The following is a 23,436-nucleotide window of genomic DNA, read 5'->3' on the forward strand; positions in this document are numbered from 1 at the left end:
ATTTCCTCAGAAATGCTCCTATGCTACTTGCCTGTCGTTCACTGTGGCTGTTCTTCCCAGGAGTGCCACAAAACAAGCCCACCTCTCCTAGCCCCACTGTCCCACTCAGGGCTCCCAGACTGAGGCTGCTGAGGCTGCTTCAATTCCAGGACCAAGCTCCGTGCCATGAGAACACAGAGCCACATTCTTAGGCTGATATAAACTGGTGAAGCTCCATTGATGTTGGTCTACCTAATACAAGCTCAAAATACAGATGAGAGTAAGTGAATAATTCTACTGAAATATAGCCAGTGCTGAAGCATACCTGTTCTGTGGGGATGCTGAGAAGTGGAAGACATTTCCACCCCTTTCTGGCTGATGATCCACAGCTGAGTGCAGAAGAAAAGCTGCGGTGTAATGCATGAGTTAGTTTACCCTCTCTAAAATGTCACCAATTCTGTGGAGAGATGCAGCAGCAGTTTAGCAGCATGTAGCCCATGTGGCAGAGGTGCTCCTGTTATTTATATGGCTCCATAAGTGAACTCAATGCAGCCTATCCTCCAGCATTTCAATGCAGCTCACTCCCGAGCAGGGCAGCACCAGGCTGCAACCAGCCTGGCAGTGTTGCAGGGAAAACCCCAACTGCTCCCAGGCCTACAAGGGGACAGTGCAGTGTCCCCCCAGGGCCACAAATGCTTGGCAGAGCAGCAGAAAAGAGATGGATTCTTTCCTCTCCTGGATCTCCAGCCAAAAGCGTCCAAAGAGCAAAGCTTACCTTTCCTTATGCTTTCTTGCAGGAAAGGCGAGGAAAAGAAAAAATGTTCCATCTTGCAGCTTTGGATGTAAGGCACGGAGGTTAAAGGGCAGATCTGAAGCAGGTTTAGGCCTACGTAACCAGAAATGCTCCAGGACAGGTTCCCTTGAGAGGGAGTGGAAGGAGAAGGGGCTGACCAGCTCTCTCAGGAGGGATTTGCTTTGCTGCAGTGAGGTGCTATCCAGGGCAGTCACTATTCTGTACCTGGAATTGAATTAACATTATTCAGATTCCTCTGATTTCAAGGGGTTGCAATATCTGTGACATCTTCTGCTTCTTTTTCTTTTATTTTTTATTTTAAATATTCTCTCCTTTCTTAGGGGGGAGCCGAGTTTGCAGGTTCCAGGAGGCTTCTCACATGGTTGGGGGTAAAGACTGGGGCTTCAGGACTGTGGGCTGTGCTCTCCACCCTGAAGGGAGCAGAAAGGCCAGGTTGTTGGGCAGGATGAGGTGGAGCAAGAGGCTTTTCCCAGAGTTGTTCTTGTATGCAGTCGTGGGGTTTTCCCAATGGGAAACACATCAGCAGCAACTAACTGCTGGGGTGGGAGTGAGCACTGCCTGCACTACAAAGCTACACCCTGGAAAGCAGTGCCTTGACCTGAAAGTGGAGTTTATTAACTCCAGATTTTTACAGCATAGCTGGCACGCCAACAACACTGTCTGAACGCAATGAATCTCTTGCAGATATAAACTAGGGGAACGCATCTCCAGTGCTGCGCCAGCCTGAGTCACGCGCGGCTGTTGTGCCAACTGCCAGCTGCTGAGCAGCAGCGAGCTCTTGGCTGTGCAACAGGCACTGCACACAGGGGCTCTCACCGATTGCCTGACGAGCACAGCCAGATGGCAGCTGATTTGCTGAACACAGAGCACAGGTGCCTTGAACAGCAGACTTGCCTGTTACTTAAAAGGAAAGAGATTGCCTGGGGCTAATTGGTTGCTCAGCAGGAGGAGAAGGAGCTACAGGTCCTGCTTAGCTGCGGAGAAGCCTTAGAGGACAGCTGTGGGATTTACCTCTGATGAAGGAAGTAGGGCAATAGCTATCACTGCCCTAACCATCATGACCCTTTTCCTGCTCTGAGATGTCTAGAAATACATTTGCTGTGATATGTCTACAGCAGATAGAAAGGCCGGGAAGGCTACCTCCCACTGCTGCTTGCTGCTGTCTTCCAGCTGGAAGTAACCAACTGTGGAGCTGAGCTGGTAGAGTGAAACATACTAGGCTCTACACCTGCATGCCCACAGCATCATCTGTCTGCAGGAGAGGACCAGGGACTCAGCACCTCTTGTGTTGCTGCAGCAGGCTTCCACTTGCTCCGCAGGTTGAGGGCTTGAAGCCCCACTAGCCATAGTAGGAGAAGTCTTTTATAATGCATCCATAGGAAAGGCTCAGGAGGGAGTTGGATGTAGCAAGAGCAGCTGTCAGAATGGAGAAAGCAGGAAACCCTCTTGCTGTGTTCCTTCTGTTGAATATAAATGTCTCTCCTGCAAATACTGCTGGAGATCCTTAGCATGTGCAGGAGGTTGGGGAGGTGAGTGAGTTAGTCCTGTCTCTTTCAAACAAGAGAACAGCTATGCGGCAGAATTTAGGTCAGATTGGAAACCAGAACTCTGCAAATAAACTTTTCTCCCCCCAAATGGTTCTGCAAAAGCCTTGTACTCAGGTAAAGCTTTATAATTGTTGAGCACTGAACAAAATTCAGCTGCTTCTAGGTATGGTAGGAATTGCTGGCTGAACGTTTTGTGCTACTGATGTGTGTCCTGAACATTTTTTTTTTCTTAAGTAACTGTTCATTTTGACCCTTCCGATTTCACTCTGAGCATGAACTTTTAATGGGGGCATGTTCCTGTTTGCCCCAAACCTGCAGACCGCAGTGTTTGTTTTTGACTGGAACTTTGTTGGCATTTCTGCCGAGCAAATACAGTTATCAAATGTATTCAGATCTTAAAATTCAAGTGAGAGCAGCTTATGTGGGTGCAGGGATGTGCATAGCAGAGAGAGGTGGAATAGAAGTTTGATTATTTTTCTTCCTTTTGTGTTGCAGGACAAACCTTCCAGAAAAATGAAGGTTCTGCCACATGTTTCTCATAACCAGCCAAATAAAATATTATGTTTTAAAGCATTCAAGGTCAGAGGAATAACTTGGGCTCAGCAATTTTTTCCTCCTCGCAATAGCTTCTGCTGAATGTGATCTTTAAAACTATGCATGCGGGGGGCCAGATCCTGACCCCCACTACATCTGCTCTGCATTGCTGCTGAAAATGCAGAGCAGGCAGAAAGCTGGCTTAGCTGGATTGCTGGAGATTACCCTGACCCAGTTTGTCAGCCGCAGGGCAGGAGCCTGAGCGCCGAGGCCAGGGCATGGCAGAAGGAGGGGATCTTGCAGTGACATCCGTGTGTCTGGGGACTCGTTGGGTGGGATTGTGGCTGTCCCCTGTTAGTGTTCCAGCAGTGGGGTGGTCCTTGGCTGCTCTCACAGCAGGGCTCCAGTCATGGGCAGCAGCCAAAACCCTGTGTTCCAAGCTCTGAGTTTTTCTTTCAGGCTTTGACTAGGTTGGCTTCTACAGCTTTTTTGCTTTTTTTTTTTTTTTTTTTTTTTTGGTTTAAAATTGATTTCTTCTCTTAGCAATAATTTGGCCTTGGCTGATTTATAAAATGTCTGCACGATTTAATAAAATGTCTGTACTGAGTTCACCTGTGATCATCCGCCTCTGGAATTCCAATTCTGCCTGTTCTGTTTTCTCACAAATTGACAGTGCTCTGAGCTTTCCTCAGAGGTGTGGACTCTGAAAGAGAGCACAAGGAGGAAATCTCAGTTTTCAGTACAATGTAATATTATAAAACATGCTTCTTTCTTTTGTAATAATGGAGAAAAGATTGAAAACATGACCTGAATATATTCTTCAGGCTCAGTAACTGGAAAGCAATGAATAAAGAACCAGAAATTCACTGAGTTCTTTGTTTGCTTGGGTTTTTAAACTAGCATCAAGATTTTGGAGGCCTCATTTTCAGATTTATCATTTGAAACAGGCACTGCTGGGTCCTACTGAATACTGCAGGGCAGCTGTTCCAGATTGCTGTGCATTTTCCCTGCTCATCAGTCACTTAACCTGCGCAAGTTCCTTCTGCTTCTAACCCAAACCAATCTCTTCTAGATTTCATTTACTGAAGCTTGGAGAGCTCGTTTATGTGAGGAAGCTCCCTTTGAGACTCTTTGGGTTGCTTGTGCTTGCATGACCTGATGGAGCAAGGATGGGAGCATTTCCCAGGAGAGAGAGAGATGTCTGGCCCTGTCTGCTCTGGCGCTGGTTGCTGCAGGATATGAGTGGCTTTCACTTCTCAGATGATAAATGGCAGTGTCTGGTAAAATACCAGCCTGCTAGGACCAGTAGGGTGGAAAGGCACTGCCCAGTTCAGCACATGGTATGTGATTTCAGGTGGTGGGATGGTACTGTTTCAGAGCACTGGTGTCTGCAAACTCCCCTTCTAGTATGCCCTGCTTTAACCTTACAATCTAGTAGAGCTGATACTTCTCAGCTTTGAGCAGCCAGCCCACCATGTGCTGTTGGTGGCTCCTGGTCAGGTTTTCAAGATGGTGAATGAGGAGAAGTGCTGACAGAGGTGACTTTTCTCCTCTCTTCACTGTAGAGAGGTACTCTTTGGATGCATTTTAAGATCGTTATGCCAGGATTTTACTGTTTCACCACTAGCCAGTAGCAAAGGGAATTGCATTTTTTCTCCCCTTCCTCTTCAATATTCCTGAAGGTTTTGTGCTGTTCCCTGTCCTTTTTGTGCTTTGTGCTGTGCATCCTGATCAAAGCCCTGCTTGGGGATAATGCCAGACCCTTGTTCCCTCCAGCATCCATCACTCACCTACTGGTGCAGGGAGATGTGGCTCCACTCTCCTCACTCCTAAGCATTCCCACTGCTGGCTCTGTTTCTCTACCTTCTGCTTTAAATAAGGACTTATCACAGGTCTGAGCTCATCAATCACACCCAAACTATTTTTTCAAGATTACTTTTATGATGTCTTCCTCCTGTAACTTTTTTCACAGCCTCAGCTCAGTTCTCAACACACAGGCTTTGTTTCTATGTAAGAATGGAACTGATAAAGCAAGAGAAGAGGGGAAATATGGAAAGACAGACCAGCATTGAAAGCAAAGTGTGTGTAGGGCACATTTAATGTTATACTACTTGGCCAGAGGACTGCTGGCAAAGATATTGCATTAAATGAAATAAAGGCCATTTACCCTAGAAAGTTAACAGGCATGGGACAGACAAGTAGGAGCCTTTTCATTCTCTTGGGGTTTATTGTGTCCCGCCAGCTGCTGGGGTTGCTTTCCTGCCCACAGCCTGGGTTTGCCCAGTGTTGGCCCCTGGCCTGGCTGGAAGTCCCAGGGGCATCCTATGAGACAGGAGGTTGTGATATGAAACCTCAGATTCTTTGCAGACACATTGAGGTGCCTGAAAGTGCAGAGTGGCACTTCTGAAAGGACACTAAGTTGTAGGGAGAGAGGAGGAAAGTGCCCAGCTTGGGGATTGAGTCTGACCCACCTGGAGACTTGGAGAACTCCCCTCCCCCTTCTTCCCTTCTAGGACTCCTAAATATGTTGGAAAAATCTGCTCCAGAGTAATTATCACTTCAGTTGAGCATTTCTGCCTGCCCAGCATTGAGAAAGGAGTCTCAGCAAAGCCCTCTGTTGCCATGTGAAACTGCTGCCATAGCATGCCGTTACAGCATGAGGGATGCATGAGTCCTGGGAAGACAAATTACTCCTCCAGCTGCGTGTCTCAAGCTGATGTTGCTTTGCAGTGGGGCTGTCAATAGCAGCTGGGGAGCCTTGATCCTGGGAAAAGATATGTTGGTTACTTGGGTTGGTTTTAACTATTTAATGCTTTGTTGGCAGCCTGATGTGTTACAACACAGCTTGAAGATGAGATGGGACGCTGTCTTGGAGCTTGAGGTCTGTCTGGGCCCAGGAAAATGGATACGTTTGCAGTGTTGTTTGAAAGCTGCACCGACCTGTAAGTCACTGTATTATTTACATAATTTTGTCTTTCTCTTTTACATCTGTATTTTAAACATCCGTTATGAGGCAGTACTGTTTTTAGTGGTGAGCCAACTTTTTCTTCTAAAACACATGTTCCCTAAAGCCTTAGTGCTTTATTTCCTTTGTTCTGATTTATTGCTGTTGCCTTACCACATGTGCTAGGCACAGACAAGAAAAACTTCCCAAACCAACACAACAGCCCTCTCTACTCTCTTTCCCAGACCATATACATCAGGATTAACACACTGAGTCTATTATATCAAGTGATTCAACAGTGAACTAATTTACCTTTAATTTCTTGGCTGCTTCCAAGTAGAAATGCTGATGGAGAGTATCTGTAGGTTAATCGTGTGCAGATTGAGCTAAAGCCCAAAGAAAGTTGCTGTAGGAAACAGAAAGTTGGGATACAAGCTAAATCTGGAGGAAGAGCAAGATTTAAAAAATAAATAAATAAAAAATTAGGTTGACTGCATTTGTAAATCTAACAAAGGATTTTGTGAGTATCAGTTTTTATTTTTCCAGGACCCGAAATGGCCATCTCGAAAAATGAACCCTCTTCCATGAAAGACTCTGTGATATCTCAGGGTAAGCTTCAAGCAGTAGCAGTTGCTGATCGCTTGATCACTTAAAGAAATGTGGAGGTGCTTGAGATAGATAAATTGATAAATTCTAATAAAGGTGGCTTTCCTGGAGGTTGTTCAGCTTTGACAAAAGCAAAGGGCTACATTATTTTCACTGGTGTTTATACTAAAGAGAGCATCGCCTTTTCTTCCTTGTTACAATTGCAAAGATTAGCCTGGTGGAAGGGCCATACAAAAATGTAACAGAGGATTTGAGTGGCTTGCAAATAGGTAACTGCCACCAAACTCAACAACACGGGGATGAAGCCCCTGTCTTCCACAGGCAGATATTTTGTGTTTGCAGTGGCTGTGCTAGCAGAGTGCTAGCATACTTTTCCCTCCAAGAACACCATTGGGTTTAGCAAAATCAAATTGACATTCTTCACCTTTTCCTAGTGGGGAAACAGATTGTGTCTCAGTGCTTTGTGAGTACAAAGGTCCAATAAAACTGCATGATTGCAAGGGAAGGGATATCCTGACAGAGAGGGAACACTATTAATATTTATCTTCTTAATATTTTCTTTCTTTCTGTAAACCAACCCAAAAGCAGATTGTGCTGTCAGGTATCCTCTCACTTATCACTGTTCAAGCTGCTTTTCCTTGCTCATTTTCTCCCTTTGAGGCATGCTATTGATGTGAAATTTGTTGTCATATTCAGGCCTGTTAAATGTGCTAGTTAACAAAGGAAAGCATTCAAAAGCTGGCTTAGAGAGATTTTTTCCCCTCCTTTTTAAATGGAAACCAGCTTCCCTAGCAAACCCTAGCAAAATATTAAAGAATCTGCTCCCTTGAAACCAGTATGAGGCAACAGCAGCAGTTGCAGCTCATTGCAACATCTTGTCTTGCTAGATGGAGGCACACTGTGTTACAAGTGGGGCTGCTAACAAAACTTCAGTGTAAGAGCCCTTCTGTGATCTGTCTGGTTGGGATCTGCAAACTTGTCTGAGCTGAGCTGAGGACCCAATTTTGCTTGGTTTTCATCACAATTATCTTTCCAGCTGTAACACCAACTGTAACAGTACCAAAGTACAACTGGAACCAATATGGCATGTGAAAGCTTTGGAGGCATTTTCAAGGAGAGAACATTGTTTTTGGGCAGGAGAAAGTCAAACCCACTTGCCTAGTTTAAACTATTCACGAGAAGATCTTTCTCAGAAAGATTTAAAAGCATGGAGCCCTTTTTTGTTTTCTTAGAAAACAGGAAATGAGTTTCAGCTATGCTGTTAGCTGATTTCTTAGGTGACTTACTTCCTATGATAACTTTTGGGGTCTGGAATGTACAGAAATTATCTGAAGGCATTTTCAACGCTTCAAAATTAAGCTCAAATTGTTGAAATTGTGCCAGCATTTAAATGAAAATTATTTTCTCTAAACAAACACTTGAAAACTGTTGTACTTTTTTTTTTTAAATCGCAAGCACATTCTTAACTCAAACACCTTTGCTCTGTGGTTTCTGGAGTATTCAGCTTGCACTGCTAAAACCAGATGTGCTAAGGATGTAATTGAACTCTAGATCTTTGGGTAAAGACTAGATGAGCCAGAAGGGCTAGTTTTTTGCCCAGCACAGAGACATAAGTAGGTGTAACAGCAAATACCATTCCTGCCTCTGTGCTCTGAGATGTCTGGGCAGCAGTACTGGTGCAGATTTCTGCTCTGCAGAGAGGGTTGAAGCATGCGGCCAAGCAGCCAGGTCCTATGCAGCTCATGGCTGGAGGTGGGATCTGGCCAGGATGTTTGCTGCCATGCAGGTGTTCTGATATTCAGGGGCTCCTCATGGAGAGCCACTGCTGTCCTCTGGTGGGCTTTCAGCCCTGCTAAGGTAGGGCTGCATTGTTGCCCCAGGCAGATGTTTGGTTGCAACTGCTGGGCTGGTAGCTGGCCCAGGAATGAAAAATTAATCTAATGTCTATAAAAGAAGTGGCTGAGAGTTTCTGTCATTTCTTATGTTGAGTTGAGAGAAGAATCAGAGAATATCCTGAGTCAGAGGGAACCTCCCCTGACACAGCTCCATGCTGTCGCTGTCACACAGAGCAGAGCTCAGCGCTGCCCTCCGCTCCCTGTGAGGAGCTGTAGCTGCCATCAGGCCTCCCCTCGGCTCCTCTGCTCTGGGGGGAGAAGAAGGGAAACACACCTAGGTAAAGGAGGCTGACCTGGTAAATGCCAACTGAGGATGATTGAACAGATATCATCTTGTCCATGTGTAGTGAATGAAGGAACCTGTGAATGGTCCCCTCGGCAGCATGTTACTTGCTGTTACCAACTGCAGGTCTGGTGGGTTAGCACAACCGGTCCTTCCCCAGACATGAGCTGCTGCTCAGCCACAGGTCAGCAGTCTGTGCTGGTGTCAGGGCAGGAAGCTAGCTCTGTCGGTGTGCTCTCAGGGGGGCAGAGCAGAAAGCTTCCTTGCTGGGAGTTGGGTGGCTGTTCATCTTTCAGATGCCATTAGTTCTACTCACGCCATTAGCAAACACTTCTACCAAGTGCTGCTGTTCCTTTGCAGTGAAGGACATGTAAATGCAAGGGACCGTGCAGTGTCTGAGATCTCGAGATTCTGACACAGTCCTCCTATTGGATGCTGTATAATTACCTTCAATTTAACACATTGAAGGAGGCTGCTCATAAGATCAATTCCATGTTTAAAAAAAAAAAAGTTCCCTATTCCTGCAATAACTATTTACAATAGCAGTAAAAAGGGAAATGTTACAAGTTTAAGTGACCTTAAATCTAAAGTGATCTAAATCACAGTGATCTAAAGAAGCTACAAACTAAACAGGGCTGCATGAAACCCTATGGACATGGCAATCCTTCAGATGGATGGGATGCTCTTTTCCAATACGTATTGCCACAGGTTGTGAAGGTAATGCTGTTCCTCTCAGCTTGCTTCTGCCTACCTATCCAGGCCAGGATCAAACTGTAAATGTAGAAATATGAAAGGAGATAGGATAACCCAGAAGCTTATGCTGGCTTGGAAAAGGACGTGGAGCACATCCAAATAAGAGTAGTCTGGAAAGAGTTTGTGATGGTCTGTTATTTCATTATTAGCTAAGCAATGTGAGGTTTCCTTTTTAGATGAGCACATTTCATCTGTTGCATAAGATGGCCATTACTCCTTCAGAGATGCAGCAGTTCTGCTAATTTAATGAGTTAGCCTTGCAAATTAACTTACATCCACCATTGGAAAGGCCTTTTTCAAGTCCCACAAGCATGTTTTAGACCTCTTGATACAGCTAGTAGCATGCTAGTCTTTCACAAGCAGAAAGGCCTTCAAAAGTATGCAAGTTATTGCTGGCATGTTGTATTCTTGACATGCCAAGGAAACGTGGGTTATTTTCACACAAACAGGCCAATCAAAATGGTTCCTTAGCAAGCTCTGTAAGAACTCCTGGACCCTGAGAAAGTAAAAGGCATAAGAAAATCACTGCTCCTGAATTAATTTTCCTAGATGGATTGTGCTGTCACACATAGCAGTGTGTGTGGGTAGTTCATTTGCACTGGCTAAGACCTCTGATAAATTAAGGGATAGTAAAGGATGAAAAGGAAAGAAAAAAAAAAACAAAAACAAAAACACAAGGACTAGGAGATAATTTAGACATTTGATCTTTTAAGTATTTATCATCAAATGCAGACTTTGACAAACTGCAGACACTTTTGGAAGTTCTTTTTATGAGCTGTTAATTGGCAGGTGAATGTAGGTGTTGAGAGGAGAGGGAGCTCTGCTGAAAGCCTGGGGCGGTGCTGAAGCAAGGTGACTGGAGTGTCCTCAAATCTCCTGACACTGCAGCAAACAGGTTGAGCTCTACGACTACAAATGTTGGAGGCTGTTTTGAAACTCCCTATTAAGGACTATGCATGCTGACTGCAGTATCTAGGCGAAGGCAATTGGGTATCACAGCTGTGGCCTCAGCTCAGTGTTTCTTTCTGAGCTGGTGTTACTGTGTAGGGTTCTTATTATGTATTAGGTTACCAAAACCAAATTATGACACCCACCAAGGCTGAGTCCTATGATTAATGTTAAGAAAGTAGAGCCTGGTCTTGGCTTGCACTTTTCTTTTGCAGTGTAGGAAAACATTCTTTCACATAGCCAAGGGGATTTTTAACAGCAAAGAGATGGAAAGCAGACATAAACATTGATACTTTCTGCACACCTGCATTCTTAGCTGCTCCTTTGGGTTGTATTTTTACAGGTTTGGTACCCATGCCAAATTCAGTTGTTGTGCTTGCTGCTTGGGCTTGGAGGGGACACAGCCACCTACTTCCAGCTTTGTTTTGGCCCCACTAGTCATTAAGGCTTTCGTAGATTAATGTGAACAATTACTGATAACTGTGTTTTTTCTCAAGGTGAGAGTAGTTCTTTTGGAAATACTTTCTTGTAGCAGAAACATCAGGGAAGAGGCTACTTCTGTGCCATCGAGCTCCCCTACAATCCCCTACAATCTGCTATGTTGATGGCTAGTGCAACACAGTCGTAGAGACAGTGCTCTGTCTTAGACACAAACCACTGACACAAAAGCTCACGTTGCCTTCCCTTTTTCTTTTTTAACCTTGCATTTAAAAATTGTCCTTTTCTCTCCTTTGGTGAGCAGCAAGAAGGAGCCCTGATTGTGGTGCCGGCACAACAGCAGATGGCAGGGGAGCAAATTGAGGCAAGCACCTCTGATGCACATGTGGACAGCTGATACTGCCGTTTCCTATTCTTATCCTGATTCACTACTCCTGAGAATGTGAGCTAAGTTTTCTTTTTCTTTCCAAAAAGAACATTTGGCAGGGTAACATTCAGCATCACAAGCTGGCCTTGAGATGGGGTTTGCTCCAGCTTCCCTGCTGAGCCTCTGCGCACAGCTTGCTTCTAAAACATGGCTCAGGCGCTGCTAGTTGCTGTGCTGTCACAAGGGCTGATCCAGCACAGAACCTGCTTGGCATTCTTGCAGAGAAATTACCCAGTGCCGCAGCTCACAATTTATAATTGATTGCATATTAATATCCAAAAAAGGCAATAAAATCCACTCTGTGTTTTTACAAAAGGAAAAAAAAAAAAAAAGTACTACAAGCCGAGCAGCAAAAATGTGGAGAACTCCTTGGCTGGCGCAGAGCTGTGCACACTGCTGCTTCTCCCTTAATTACAAGCAGTTTAAAATCATCTCCTTCCTTCAAAGGAGGATTTTGCTTGGTGTTTGCATTAGTTTTAATCTCACGAACGTGATGCTCTCTTGGAACGTGTCCCTCGTGCTGTAACAGCAAGACATGCTGCTGCTTTTGTCCCTGCCACTTGGGAAAGGCGCAGCTCCTGCTGCTTGTCCCTGCGGCCATGGGGCTGTTGATATCAATACACCACCCTTTAAAGGGAAAGAAAGCAGAACAAAACCCAACAGCAGCTTTTTTTTTTCCCCGCAAAGAGTCCCCTTTTATTTGTTGTGTTCGAGCCAGGCTGTGCAAGTGCTTCCTGAAAATGGGTGATTTAAAATGTACTGCACTGCATTGTAGAGGAAAGCTTGTTATTCAGCATACTAATTATTTCTGACTCCCTGTATCTATGAAATGCCATGTAATAACTAGCTCACCACAATGCAAATAGCACAAAATCAGCGCCTTTTATCATTTTGGCGCTTTAGTGCATAAACATATTCTAAAGTCTCTTGGGGGAAGGGGGAGGAGGGGAGTTACTGGGAATTAAATAATGTTTTTATGACTTCTAAAACATGGCACTGAATTTCATAATCTGTAACACTCCGTGTACGTAGTCCACGTTATGCATTTTATTAAGTCTCAGTGGCTTACACTGCAAAGGTCAGCTGCAAAGAGAAGGTGTGCAAAGGCTGTTTTGTGGAATGGGGGGAGCATCCTTGGGACAAGTTGTAATTTCATACCTACGCCATGCTGGGACACCAAAACTTATCCCCAGCTGCTTTTGCTTCAGGAAGGATGAAAGCTGGGTTTCTAACTGAGGCTTTGTGGCCAGCATATATCACTAGAGGATGAGTCTGGGGTTTGTCAAGCCCCAAAAGAACGACCCACTACCACCAGAGTAATGCAGAAGTCTGAACATCCACAGATGGTAACTAGGAGCAATTGAAGTATGAAGTATGGGCTGCAGCTCCAGGTGAGTTTCTGGGTACTTCCATGTGGTCTCCAGGAACAACAGGCAGGTGTTTCCTACAGTGTGCAATTCCATAAAATACTGTCCATAAAACCAGGAGTTATGGGCTTCCTTGTAAGATTGCTTGATACTACAAAGAGTTGTGGATCGTATGCTTTGGTGCTGGGAGAAGTGTCTGCTGACAGTAGTTATCTAGCATCCTGCTGGTAAGAGGCAGTGTGGTCTTGGAGCACATAAACCTTCAGAAAACCTTAAGTGACATTGAAAATTAGAGAAAGCCACAGCTGCTAGTTGCAGTAGATGCTGGGCAACTGAGCATGTTGGTGGGTTTCTCTTACTGTGTGACAAGGACTAGCCTGGCTCATGGAGCTAGAGTTAGCAGCCTTGGGGAGGCTTAGCAGTGCTTTAGAGCTGCCAGCTCCTTGTGCATGTGCACAAGCCCAGGAAAGGGCCCTGGTGGATCCAGCTGGGTCCTGCTTAGTCTGAATTTACAGCTCTTGGCAGACTTGGGTGACGTGCCATTTCCTCACTGCTTTACCTGTGGGCCTTAAAAACTGCAAGGAGTGTGATGTAGTGTATGTTCTGCTGAAACTGAGGAGTTGATTTTTCCTTTCTATGTTAAGATATTGCTTTTTTTTCTGCATTTCGGAAACAGACTCAGAATCTTCAGGCTCTTTAACCATATCACATTTTCCTAAACAAAAAACTCGTGGAAAGTGAGGTTTTGTAAATGATGCAGAAGTGAAGTAATGACATTTATCGTTCCAAATGTGCAACCACTCTGACTTCCTTCTCAAGTGAAAATAATTGGATCAACAACTGATACTGAGGGAGGAAGGAGGCTTTCACTTCCCCTCAAGACTCCATATTGTATTTTTTTTCTCCAGGTTATCCTATAAATAAAAATAGTCATTAAGATACAGTGGCTATAATATCCAAGGATAAGAATTTGAGATGCAATGAGAGATGCTCAGGAAATTGATAAGTCTTTAGGAGAAAAAAATTCTTGATATCAATTTCCTGATTCAATACTGAAGTCTTCCTATCATACGAAAAGTAATATGATTGTCCATGGCTCTAATAAAATCTCGATTTTTCTACCAAGCTTTCATCTATAAAAATCAAATTTATCCAGCATTAGTCTGCATTTTGAAAGAAATAGGTTTTTCTCAATATGATATTAATCCGTTATGATGCATTAATATGGGAGAACAATAATTTGTTGCGTTTTCTTCAAACAGAAATGATCAGCTGGGAGATAGGAATAATAATTGTCTTTGTTCTTCATTGTCACAGGCCATTAGCTAATGAATTTAAGTTGTTCTTGGCTCTTGCTCCAATAAGAAAACTACATTAGAGATCCTGTAGCCTCAATGTTATATAAAACCTTTCTGTGGGTTTTATTTTGGTCTCACTGAGGTGATTCTGCAGTGCACTGAGAAATGCATCATGACTTCGCAGCAAACGAGGTCAACATTAACTGATGTAGTGGGTCTAGCAAACAGAAGTCCATCTACAGTTAGTAATGTTGCCACAAGCTACAGCTTCTTCATTTGGTTCCTTCTAACCAAACAATTCTAGGGGGAATGGCTTTAAACTGGGACAGGGGAGGTTTAGGTTAGATATTAGCAGGAAGTTTTTCACACAGAGGGTGGTGATGCAATGGAACAGGCTGCCCAAGGAGGCTGTGGATGCCCCATCCCTGGAGGCATCAAAGGCCAGGCTGGATGTGGCTCTGGGCAGCCTGGTCTGCTGGTTGGTGACCCTGCACACAGCAGGGGATTGAAACTAGGTGGTCACTGTGGTCCTTTTCAACCCAGGCCATTCTATGATTCTAATTTAGCCAGGCTTTTCATGCCTGTTTTTGTGACTGTTTCAGGTTGATCTTTTGGGTGGGAAGATTTGCTTCTTCAACTCTTCCAAGATTGATGGTAGGAAAAATAAGTAACTTCAGCAATGCTTTAAATAAGCAACAGGAGCACATGACTGTAAGTTGCGCCATCCCATCATCTTTGCTGTTTCCCCTCTCAATGAGAAGTCTGACACAAGAAAATCCTGTAGAGGAAGAAATGCTCTTCACTGTCCTGAAGAAATCCACTCAGCTCCTGGTCATGGGATCCCATACAGTGTATCCCATACAAATGTGCAGCAGAATTTATTTTGCAATCATTCCTTTCCCAACAAAATGATTTTGGTCTGCTGGAAGGCAAGTGCATTTCAAATCACAAAAACTAGAATACAAGTCTTACCCTTCTAATTGATTGTAGCATGTCTTGGCCCACCACGAAGTGTGTGAGAATGTAAACCCTACATTTAAAGGTAGGTGATCATCAGTACTCTTTTGTTGCAGAGCTGACTAAGAGGTTGTGTAAGATAACCTTCGGCAGAGCTGGGAATGGACATGACTTTTGGAGCTCGTGTCAAACTGCTTCTCTGCACCATGTTGTTCCTGTGCCTGGTTGGCACCACCACTCCTTCTGCATACCAGAGAACATGGGATGGCCTCTTCCAGCAGCTCCTCCTCTCCCAGCCCTTCTAGGCCCCTTCAGCAAGAGCTGGGTTCTGCCTCTGCCTGGTGGAGCCACAGCCTTGCCAGCTCAGCTTTGGGATGCAAAAGCGCTGTGCTGAAGGCAGGTGCCAGGCAGCAGCCATCATCCAATGCCCTAAACCAGCAGTGCTTAGAGCTTTGCTGACAGAAGCTGATACACACTACAGGTAAATTCAACATGCATGAAAGGGCTCTTGTTCTTCTTCAGCATAAAGACAGATCATCAGACAAATTAATCTCTGATAGCTTTCTTTTCAACAGCACTGAGGTGTTATTTTTCTTGGGCTTTGCGAGACGTCCAATTTATCTGTTGTTCTCCTAAACAGACAGATTGGCTTATTTGGATGATACAGGATATTTTATCAGGAAGAAAGGCTGAGATGCCCTCACCAGCCTTTTGCTGTTGTTGTGTATGTCCTTGCTGAGCTCCAGAGCGCTGGGTAGTGATGGAAGGGAAGTATACCTGTGGTGACTGTTCAAGTTTGTTTTTTAATTGTAGCTCTATGGTGTTGTAAAAGCATTCATTCCTCCCGGGCATATAAGATTCCCAAAACTATTCAGAGAAAGAAATCTGAATGTCCCTTCGCAGACTGAGGAGGAAAAACAGCTGACTAGCTCAACCTCCTCCTTCAGCCGGGACTCACTGAGCAGTCTCCCACAGGGGCAAATGGTGGGTAAGGCTGTTTGTCCCCCACCAGCCAAACACTGCCATGATCTGGCAGAATGAGCCCTGCAGCCCATCTTTTGTGAGCTCCGACTTGTTTCTTCCTAACTATGCATTGGACCAGTCACTTCTTAACTCATCTTGGAGATATCCAAGGTCAGGCTGGACGGGGCTCTGAGCAATCTGATCAAGCTGTAGGTGTCTGTTCATTGCTGGGGTGTTGGACTAGATAAAGGGTCCCTTCAAACAATTTTATGATTAGTGCCAGGTTGGAAGGGCTGAAGGCCCATTCTGTGCTTTGGAGATCAGCTCTCTGTGTAAGCAGAGAGCACTGCAGGCGTTAGTCGACATTTGCGTATTGTGACTTCAATGCACACAGCGTTAGAAGTGTACAAGGAGATTAACAAAGACTCAAAGTAATACACTCAGTTGAAATAATTTGCAACGCTATTAAATACATGTGGATTGATTTGGACATAATGAAGTGCAGTTTCTGAACCTGAATTACATAGTTTGGATATGGCTGAGATTGTAAAAATGGGAGCAGGCAATTTTACAATCAGTTTTACAACACAGAATCACAGAATTGCTCAGGTTGGAAAAGACCTTCAAGGTCATCAAGTCCAACCCCCTGCTAAAGCAGGTTCTCTTCAATAGATCACACAGGTCAGCATCTAGCTTGGTCTTGAATATCTCCATAGATAGAGACTCCACAACCTCTCTGGTCAGCCTTTACCAGTGCCCCGTCACCCTTACTGTAAAGAAGTTATTCTGCGTATTAGTATGGAACTTCAAGTGTTCAAGTTCTAGGATGTGACTCCTTGTTCTGTCACTACATTCCACTGAGAAGAGCCTGGCCTTGTCCACTTGCCTCCCACCTCCCTTTAGGTATTCATAAACACGAATCACATCTCTCCTCAGTCATCTTTTCCCCAGGCTGAGCAGCCTCAGATCTCTCAGCCTTTTCTCATAAAGGAGATGCTCCAGGCCCTGTATCATCTTTATGGCTCTCTGCTGCACTCCTAGGAGACCCCTGTCTTTTTTGAGTAGGGGAGCCCAGGACTGGATACAGTTCAAAAAAGACAGGTTTTCCCTGTGGTGTCTCCAACACCAGGACTAATGCCTGCAAATGCTTGTCCATTTGTGTGTCCTTGCATAGACTAGGTTCATGGTTTCATTTTCATTAACTACAACTTTGCTAATCATAAACCCTCTGCAGGGCTAAGCCATGTCACTGTTTGCATTAGGCCCTAATGTCTTGTTGTATGATGTTCGGGATTCTGGTGTTACAAATTTCCTTCATCTAGTAGGAGCCTAGGTTTGCATAATAGATAGTCTTGTCACATCTGCAAGAACTCATAGAATCATTAAGGTTGGAAAAAGCCTCTCAGATCATCATGTCCATCTGCTTTCCTGCCACCAATGTTGCCCATTAACCCACGTCTTCTGTGTCACCTCTCCACGGTTCTTGAGCACCTCCAGGGATGGTGACTCCACCTCCCTGGGCAGCCTGTGCCACTGCCTCACTGCTCTTTTGAAGAAGAAATGCTTCCTGACACCCAACCTGAATCTTCTCTGGTGCCACTTGAGGCCATCATCTCTATCACTCCTATCTGACTCTCCTTTCAGACAGTTGTAAGAGTGCAATAAGGTCTCCCCTTCCCCAGACTGAACAATCCCAGTTCCCTCAGCTGGTCCCCATCATGCTTGTGCTCCAGACCCATCATAGCTCTGTTGCCCTTCTCTGGCCACATTCCATGGCCTTTAATGTCTTTCTTGTAGTGAGGAGCCCAACACTGAACACAGCTCTCAAGGTGTGGTCTCAGCAGAGCTGAGTACAGGGGGACCATCATGCCCCTGGTTTGGATCCTGGTGAGGATTTCCTTGGACGTGTTCTGTGCTGGCCTGTGCCTGCTTAATTCCCCCACTGCAAGGCAGCATGCCTCTGTTCCTAGCAGGCTGTGTGGATGACTGATGGTGTAGATCCAAAGTTAACTAGGCGTTCTCTTTAAAGGCGACATACGATATTGTATTTGGACAAAGAGGAATTTCCTGCACAATCTTTGGAGACAGCTGTATTACATTTTTATGATTTCTCTGGTATTTATGCAGAGTTATTGAAATACAGTTAAAAGGCTTAAATTCTTTTCCAGTATGGTATTCTGATTGCGTGTCCAACTACTCGGTTTCTAATAATCAGGATCTCAGATTAAAAAAAAAAGGCATGGGCTCCACAACTGTAACTCCTCGACCCCTCCATCGCCGCACTGGCAGTTTCTTTAGGTGCCTCTACAAACCTCCATCTGCAGTTGAACTTGCTTCATCTCAGATTTTCTGCTAGTGCTTTTGGAAAAGGGTCTTTCTTTGTTCAGATTCTGCTTTTGTGGAGGACTCTCACTTTCTCACTTGTGCTGCCATACCCATCTGAAATATTTTTTTGCAAATCCTTGCTTATCTTGTCTATCACTTGCCTTTAGACAAGGCCTTCTCCCTTTCAGCTGTCTTTGCAGAGTGCTGTTGACAGGCTGTGTGAGAAGCAATTAGGTTATGAATAAAGTATATGTTAAAAAAGAAGGCTCAAAGGTGAAAAGAATTTCAGAGAAGACAAAGAGAAGTTATTACAACGAGGAAAAAGCAAACAGTTTTGGAAAATCAAGGTCAGTATTCCTGAAGGGCATCTTAAATTAAATCAACAGCAGAATTATTTGGTAAGAAATGTAGTATTTATGTAAAAACAAACCAAAAAGAAGACAACAAACAAAGAAACTCTTAATCTCATTAATGCTGCAGGATGTCCTAAACAAGCATAATTTTGCTTTCAAAAAGGCAAGGGAGACCACACAGGAAGATATTGAAGAACTGGAAAAGGTACAAGAGCATGATGAAAAGATCGAAAGCTGCTATTTATGGACAAAGCACAGGCTGCTTTTTTTTTTTTCTCATTTCCCTTTCTTCCTTTCTTCCTCTCTTTCTCTCTCTCTCTCTTTTCTTTTTTTTTTTTTTTTTTTTAAGGAAGAAACTGAGGCCACAAATGAGGGCACAATCCTAAAGGATACCAACAGCTGGATGACAAAACTCGTTAACTTGTTCAGACCATTTGCAAGCCAGCCAACACGACTGACTGGAAATAATACTGGGGAATGTTCCTTGAAGAAATCAGTTCTAACCCAGTATTTTGTGTGGCAGAATAAGGCAGTGCTGTCTGCAGTGTGTGGGTCTCCACCATCAACACCCCATCTTTCATCTTGGCTCCAAGGGCTGAGCTGCTGCAACGTGGCTTCTGCATTCCAGGAATGTGACTCCTGTCCTTGACCTCATCTGTAGATAAATACGTCGTCTCCCTTACTGCTGAGTGGTTTAGGAAGAATTTCAGCCAGATTGAGGTGGGATAAAGGAATTACAGGTGAGGATGTTTTTCCTCCTCCCTTGCAGAAACACTCTTGGCTTTACCTACAGAACCTCGGGCTGGGCAGGAGAACCTCTGGGATGGTGCAGTGAAGCCATTTGCAAAGGCTGTGACATGAAGCCGCCACCCAGGGAATGGGATTTTGGGGCACTCCTTCTGGCCAGAACACAGCAGGGTCTCACCACATAGCAGCTGTGGGCTGAACTCAAGCAAGAGAAACATTACACAGGTCAGCAGATCAGGAGGTGAGTATCAGGCTGGCCTGTTGGCCTCTGTCCATGCCAGAGTGTTAACAAGTCCAACAGTCCATCCTGTCTTTTTGCTGGTAAGGCAAAATCCAAATTGTGATATTTTTATCCTTAGTGCTACTTCCTCAAGAGCAACACAGAACATGTTGCTTAAGTCTTATACTTTCACTATAGGCTATGATAGCAACAGGACTAGTTCTGCCATGAGGGAGTCACCTTTTCTCAGGTGCCACTTTCAAAGTCAAGCTTTCTTTGCACAGAGAAAATGGAGTATTCCACCTTCGCCTCCCCTAAAAAAAGTTTTAAGTTAGCAGAGGGAACCTTCAAAACATTTTTCCTTCCGATACAGAATGGCCATTGGTGTCATCAGCTGGTGTGAAAAGACAGCTCAGTGGAGTTGTTCCAGCAAAAAAATAAGAAACAAAGGAAGAAGAGAGGATTAAAAAACTGGTTCCATTGCTGCATACATTTTGTGTTGTGGTGAAACAAAGCAAAGAGCCATCAGGCTCCTACGCTTCAACAGAACCCAGTGAGCATCACGTATTGCAGAACTGAATTTTAAGGCACTGCAAATCAGTCAGCAACAACACACTGAGGATCGGGATGGTGCTTTGCTCAGATCTGGGGAAGTCTGTACAAATTGTCCACTACCTTTGTTAAGGTGGGATCAAACTTCTGAAGGGATCCAGAAAGATAAGGAAGTTTAAGATGTAGCAGGTGAAGGCACAGCCCATTGCATCAGAAAGCTGAATGCTCTTGCAAATTTGATATAATCCAATTAGTCAATTTCCTCGGTGACATTTCTGCAGGCTCATGTACAGAAGGACGGGGACACAGATTTATAATGATAGCTATTTCTAGCAAAGGTCATTTCTTTCCTGGTGAACAACCTGTCCTTAGTCATTGTGATGAAGAGGTGATGAAGGAGGAGGGAGAGGCTGCACAGCTTCAGAGATTAACAAGGAATAACGTATGCAGAGCATAGCTAATCTTTCTACGTGGACCAGGAGGCTTAAAACCTTCCACCATCAGGACGAAGTCAGGGAATGAGAATCAAAATTGTGGGGAAAGTAACAAAGGGGATTTTTGTAGAGTTTGTGAAGGAGGCTGGATATTGTAGTGTAAGCAGAAGGAAAGGAAAAGGGAACCACAGAGCACGAGCGTGTATTTTTGGATAGCAAGAGTGTCCTTGGTGCTTGTAAGAACCAGGTCAGGCTGCTCTGGGGACTCCCTGATCACCCCAGCAGCATCCCAGCCTGAGCAGCACTCAGCAGCCCACGCTGTGCCATTTCCAGGTGACGGTGAGGAGGGCAGGCACTGACACACACAAACACACACAGACACACGCATGCACCTCCACAGCTTTCTTCAGGCAAAGAACAGTTTTGACAGGAATATTGTTCACAGAGATCTCACTGTGGATACGACGTACCTTTGATTAATAAAAAAGCATCTACCTATTCGTCATAGTGCTATTTTCCTGCTTGCAACAGGGCAGGCAGCACCGCCGTTCGCTGTGTGCTTCTGCAGCCTGGCGTTAATTTGAAGCTGAAATGGACACGTTAATAAATAATGAGGGCAGAAACACGAGTCACCGGGCAACCAGCAGCCTTCGCTGGGATGGAGGAAAATAACCTGGAGGCACTGCGCGCCTGGCCTCGTTTCCTAAATCCTGAGCAGCTGCTCGACATTTAAAAAAAAAAAAAGTCACGTCAGCGTTTAGCATGCTGGAATTACTCTGCGTGAGGAACCGGGCAGGAAATCTTGCACTCGTGTACAAAGCCGCCGAGGTGCGAGGAGAGCAGAGCGGCGGCCACGCCTGCCAGGAGCGCACGCCTGACGGGACGGCCCGGCCCGTGGGTGCCGCAGCCCGCCGGCGCGCCGCCACGCCCCCTCCGTGACAGCCCGCCGCTCCCGCCGCGCCCACCTGGCTGCTTTAGGAAGCGCCTCCGCCAATCGCCGCGCGTTCTCGCGCTGACGGGCGGCCGAGCTCGCCTATGAATGGCCTTCCCTACCTCGCGACCCCTCCTCCTCGGGCACCGAAGCCAATGGGAAAGAGATTGACGGGAGGGGGAGCTCAGGAGAGCAGGCTCGCGAGCACCGTCTCCCCTCACAGCTTCGCTCTCCCCGTTGCGCGAGGATCGCCCCTCCGGCCCGCAGGTGATCGACGCGGAGCGGCGGCCAATGGTTCGCGCGGAGCGCGCGGCTCAGCCAATGGACGGTGGGGGCGGGCCGCGCCCGGCCGAAGGGCGGCGGGCCGGGCCGGGCCGAGGCGAGACGCGGCGCGGCGCCGACGGGAGGGCGATGGTGACGGCGTGAGGCGCGGCGGGACCCGCGCGGGCTGCCCGGCCGGCGGGGCGCGAGGCGGCCGGAGGCGACGCGCACCCCGGCACTCGCCGCGGGAAGTCGGAAGTCGGGGACGGCCGCGGGGCTCCGCAGCGGCGATGGGCAGCGGCGGGGCCGCCTCTCGGCTCGCCGCGCGGTGCCGGCGCCCGGCCCGGGGAGCGCCGTGAGGAGCGGCTGCAGGTGAGCGCCGCGCCCCGCGCCTTCCCCGCCCGCTCCCCGCCGCCCCGCGTGCGCTCCTTGCCGGCGGCGTTTTAATTTTTAAATCCAACGGCTGTCGGCGAACGGCTGCGGGGGGCGCGGGGCTGACAGCGGCCGGCAGGGCGCGGCGGGGAAGAGGGGCTCCGACGGGCCGCAGGTGAACGCCGCCGCCAGGTGCAGCGCTCCGCGCCGCCGCGCCTCCCGGCCGCAGCCTCCCTCGGCCGGGACGGAGGGCCACCCGCGGACGGCGGAGTGGCCGGGGCCGCCCTCATCGTTCCCCAAGCCGGGCGGTTGAGCTTAGCGCTCCCCTCCTGCCCGCGCCTTCCGCCTTGAGGGTGCGACGATGGGGCACGACCGCTACACCTTTTGTCATCGGCGCGGAGACAAAGAAGGCGGCTCCCCGCGTCCCGCCTCGCTTCCCGGGGTGCCGCCGGGCCCCTCCGCTCGCTGCTGCCGGCGGTGGCGGTGCCGCTAAAAGGACGCGTTGATACGCCTCCGAACGGGCTCGCGGTTTGCGTTCCTGAAATTGCTGCAGCGGTATAAATATATGCATTTATTCGGGGTGACGGGATGGGGTCCGTCGATGCAAACGTGGTGTGGTTTGTGGTCCTCGTGCGGAGGGTTCCGTGCCGGGAGCGATGGCAGCGCTGCCTTGTAACCTGCCTGCTAACCTGCCTCCTCCCCGGCCTTTTTGTCTCCCGGTCCTGCAGTCTCCACGCCATCCGCTGTGTGAGGAATGACGATGGCTCCATGAGAGAACTTCCTCGCATCTTTCTCTCGCTCTGCAGCCCCCATTGCATGCTGCTCCTGGACAGTGATGAGCCGTTCAGCTGCGCTGGGATTTTCTACCGTGAAGAAAGGAGAGGTGGAATATGAGTTGTAGACATCCTCTCGAGCTTCTTGTGCGTTGTTTTTCCCGCATCTGTATATAAACCTGCTAGCATTGAGCACGCACGCTCTTACGCCTACTTTGGTGTTCCTGCGACTGTGCCACAGGACTGGTGTTTCTCGCCGTCATGGCTTCAGTTTGGAAAAGACTGCAGCGTGTTGGGAAACATGCATCCAAGTTCCAGTTTGTGGCCTCTTACCAGGAGTTGATGGTGGAGTGCACCAAAAAATGGTAAGAAGTGGCTCGCGCTGCTGCCCAAATGAGGAGTGAGTCGTTGATGCTGAAATTGAAGGATGTTGCGTGTTGCTCGCAGTGTGTGATCTCTCTGGGGACCAGCATTTTGGACCTGTTGGTTTTGTTCTGTGTTGTGATTTTCTTTGCTGGTGTTATAGTGTGGGACAGTGCACTTACGAGCTCGGCACCTGTAGCTTAGTGGGTTTTTTTTGCTATTCATCTATTTATATTGTAGATATTTTCCAAGAGTCCTTTTCTGACCTGCAGCTTGCTCTTAGAGATGAACATCCCCTGCTGATGCTGCCCTTAGCTGACTGAGTCATTTGGGATCAGCCCTCAGCATGGTG

General features: G+C 46.7%; 1 protein-coding gene and 1 long non-coding RNA gene across 20 annotated transcripts in view; both read left to right on the top strand.

Annotated features, from left to right (window-relative positions):
• Positions 1-19,947, top strand: part of LOC128080360 (uncharacterized) — a 50,458-nt gene extending 30,511 nt beyond the window's left edge. For 3 of the 4 annotated variants that reach the window (XR_008206620.1, XR_008206621.1, XR_008206624.1), the window contains 2 exons: positions 5,699-5,816; positions 11,046-19,947. This is a non-coding gene — a long non-coding RNA (uncharacterized LOC128080360). The remainder of the gene's footprint in view (positions 1-5,698; positions 5,817-11,045) is intronic. The other variant, XR_008206623.1, reaches the window with a different exon arrangement.
• A 1,523-nt stretch (positions 19,948-21,470) lies between these two features.
• The window catches only part of EHBP1 (EH domain binding protein 1), a 196,896-nt gene continuing 194,930 nt past the window's right edge, over positions 21,471-23,436 (top strand). For 8 of the 16 annotated variants that reach the window (XM_052698947.1, XM_052698959.1, XM_052699024.1 and 5 more), the window contains exons 1-2: positions 21,472-21,582; positions 22,677-23,086. In XM_052698947.1, coding sequence (XP_052554907.1) covers positions 22,983-23,086 — 104 coding nt within the window. In that variant the 5' untranslated portion in view covers positions 21,472-21,582; positions 22,677-22,982. Of the gene's footprint in view, positions 21,583-21,830; positions 21,949-22,676; positions 23,087-23,436 lie in introns of those variants that run through there. The other 8 variants (XR_008210268.1, XM_052698968.1, XM_052698987.1 and 5 more) reach the window with 2 other exon arrangements.

The sequence above is a fragment of the Tympanuchus pallidicinctus genome, unplaced genomic scaffold, assembly GCF_026119805.1.
Source record: "Tympanuchus pallidicinctus isolate F22 unplaced genomic scaffold, pur_lepc_1.0 scaffold1, whole genome shotgun sequence".
Taxonomy (NCBI): Eukaryota; Metazoa; Chordata; class Aves; order Galliformes; family Phasianidae; genus Tympanuchus; species Tympanuchus pallidicinctus.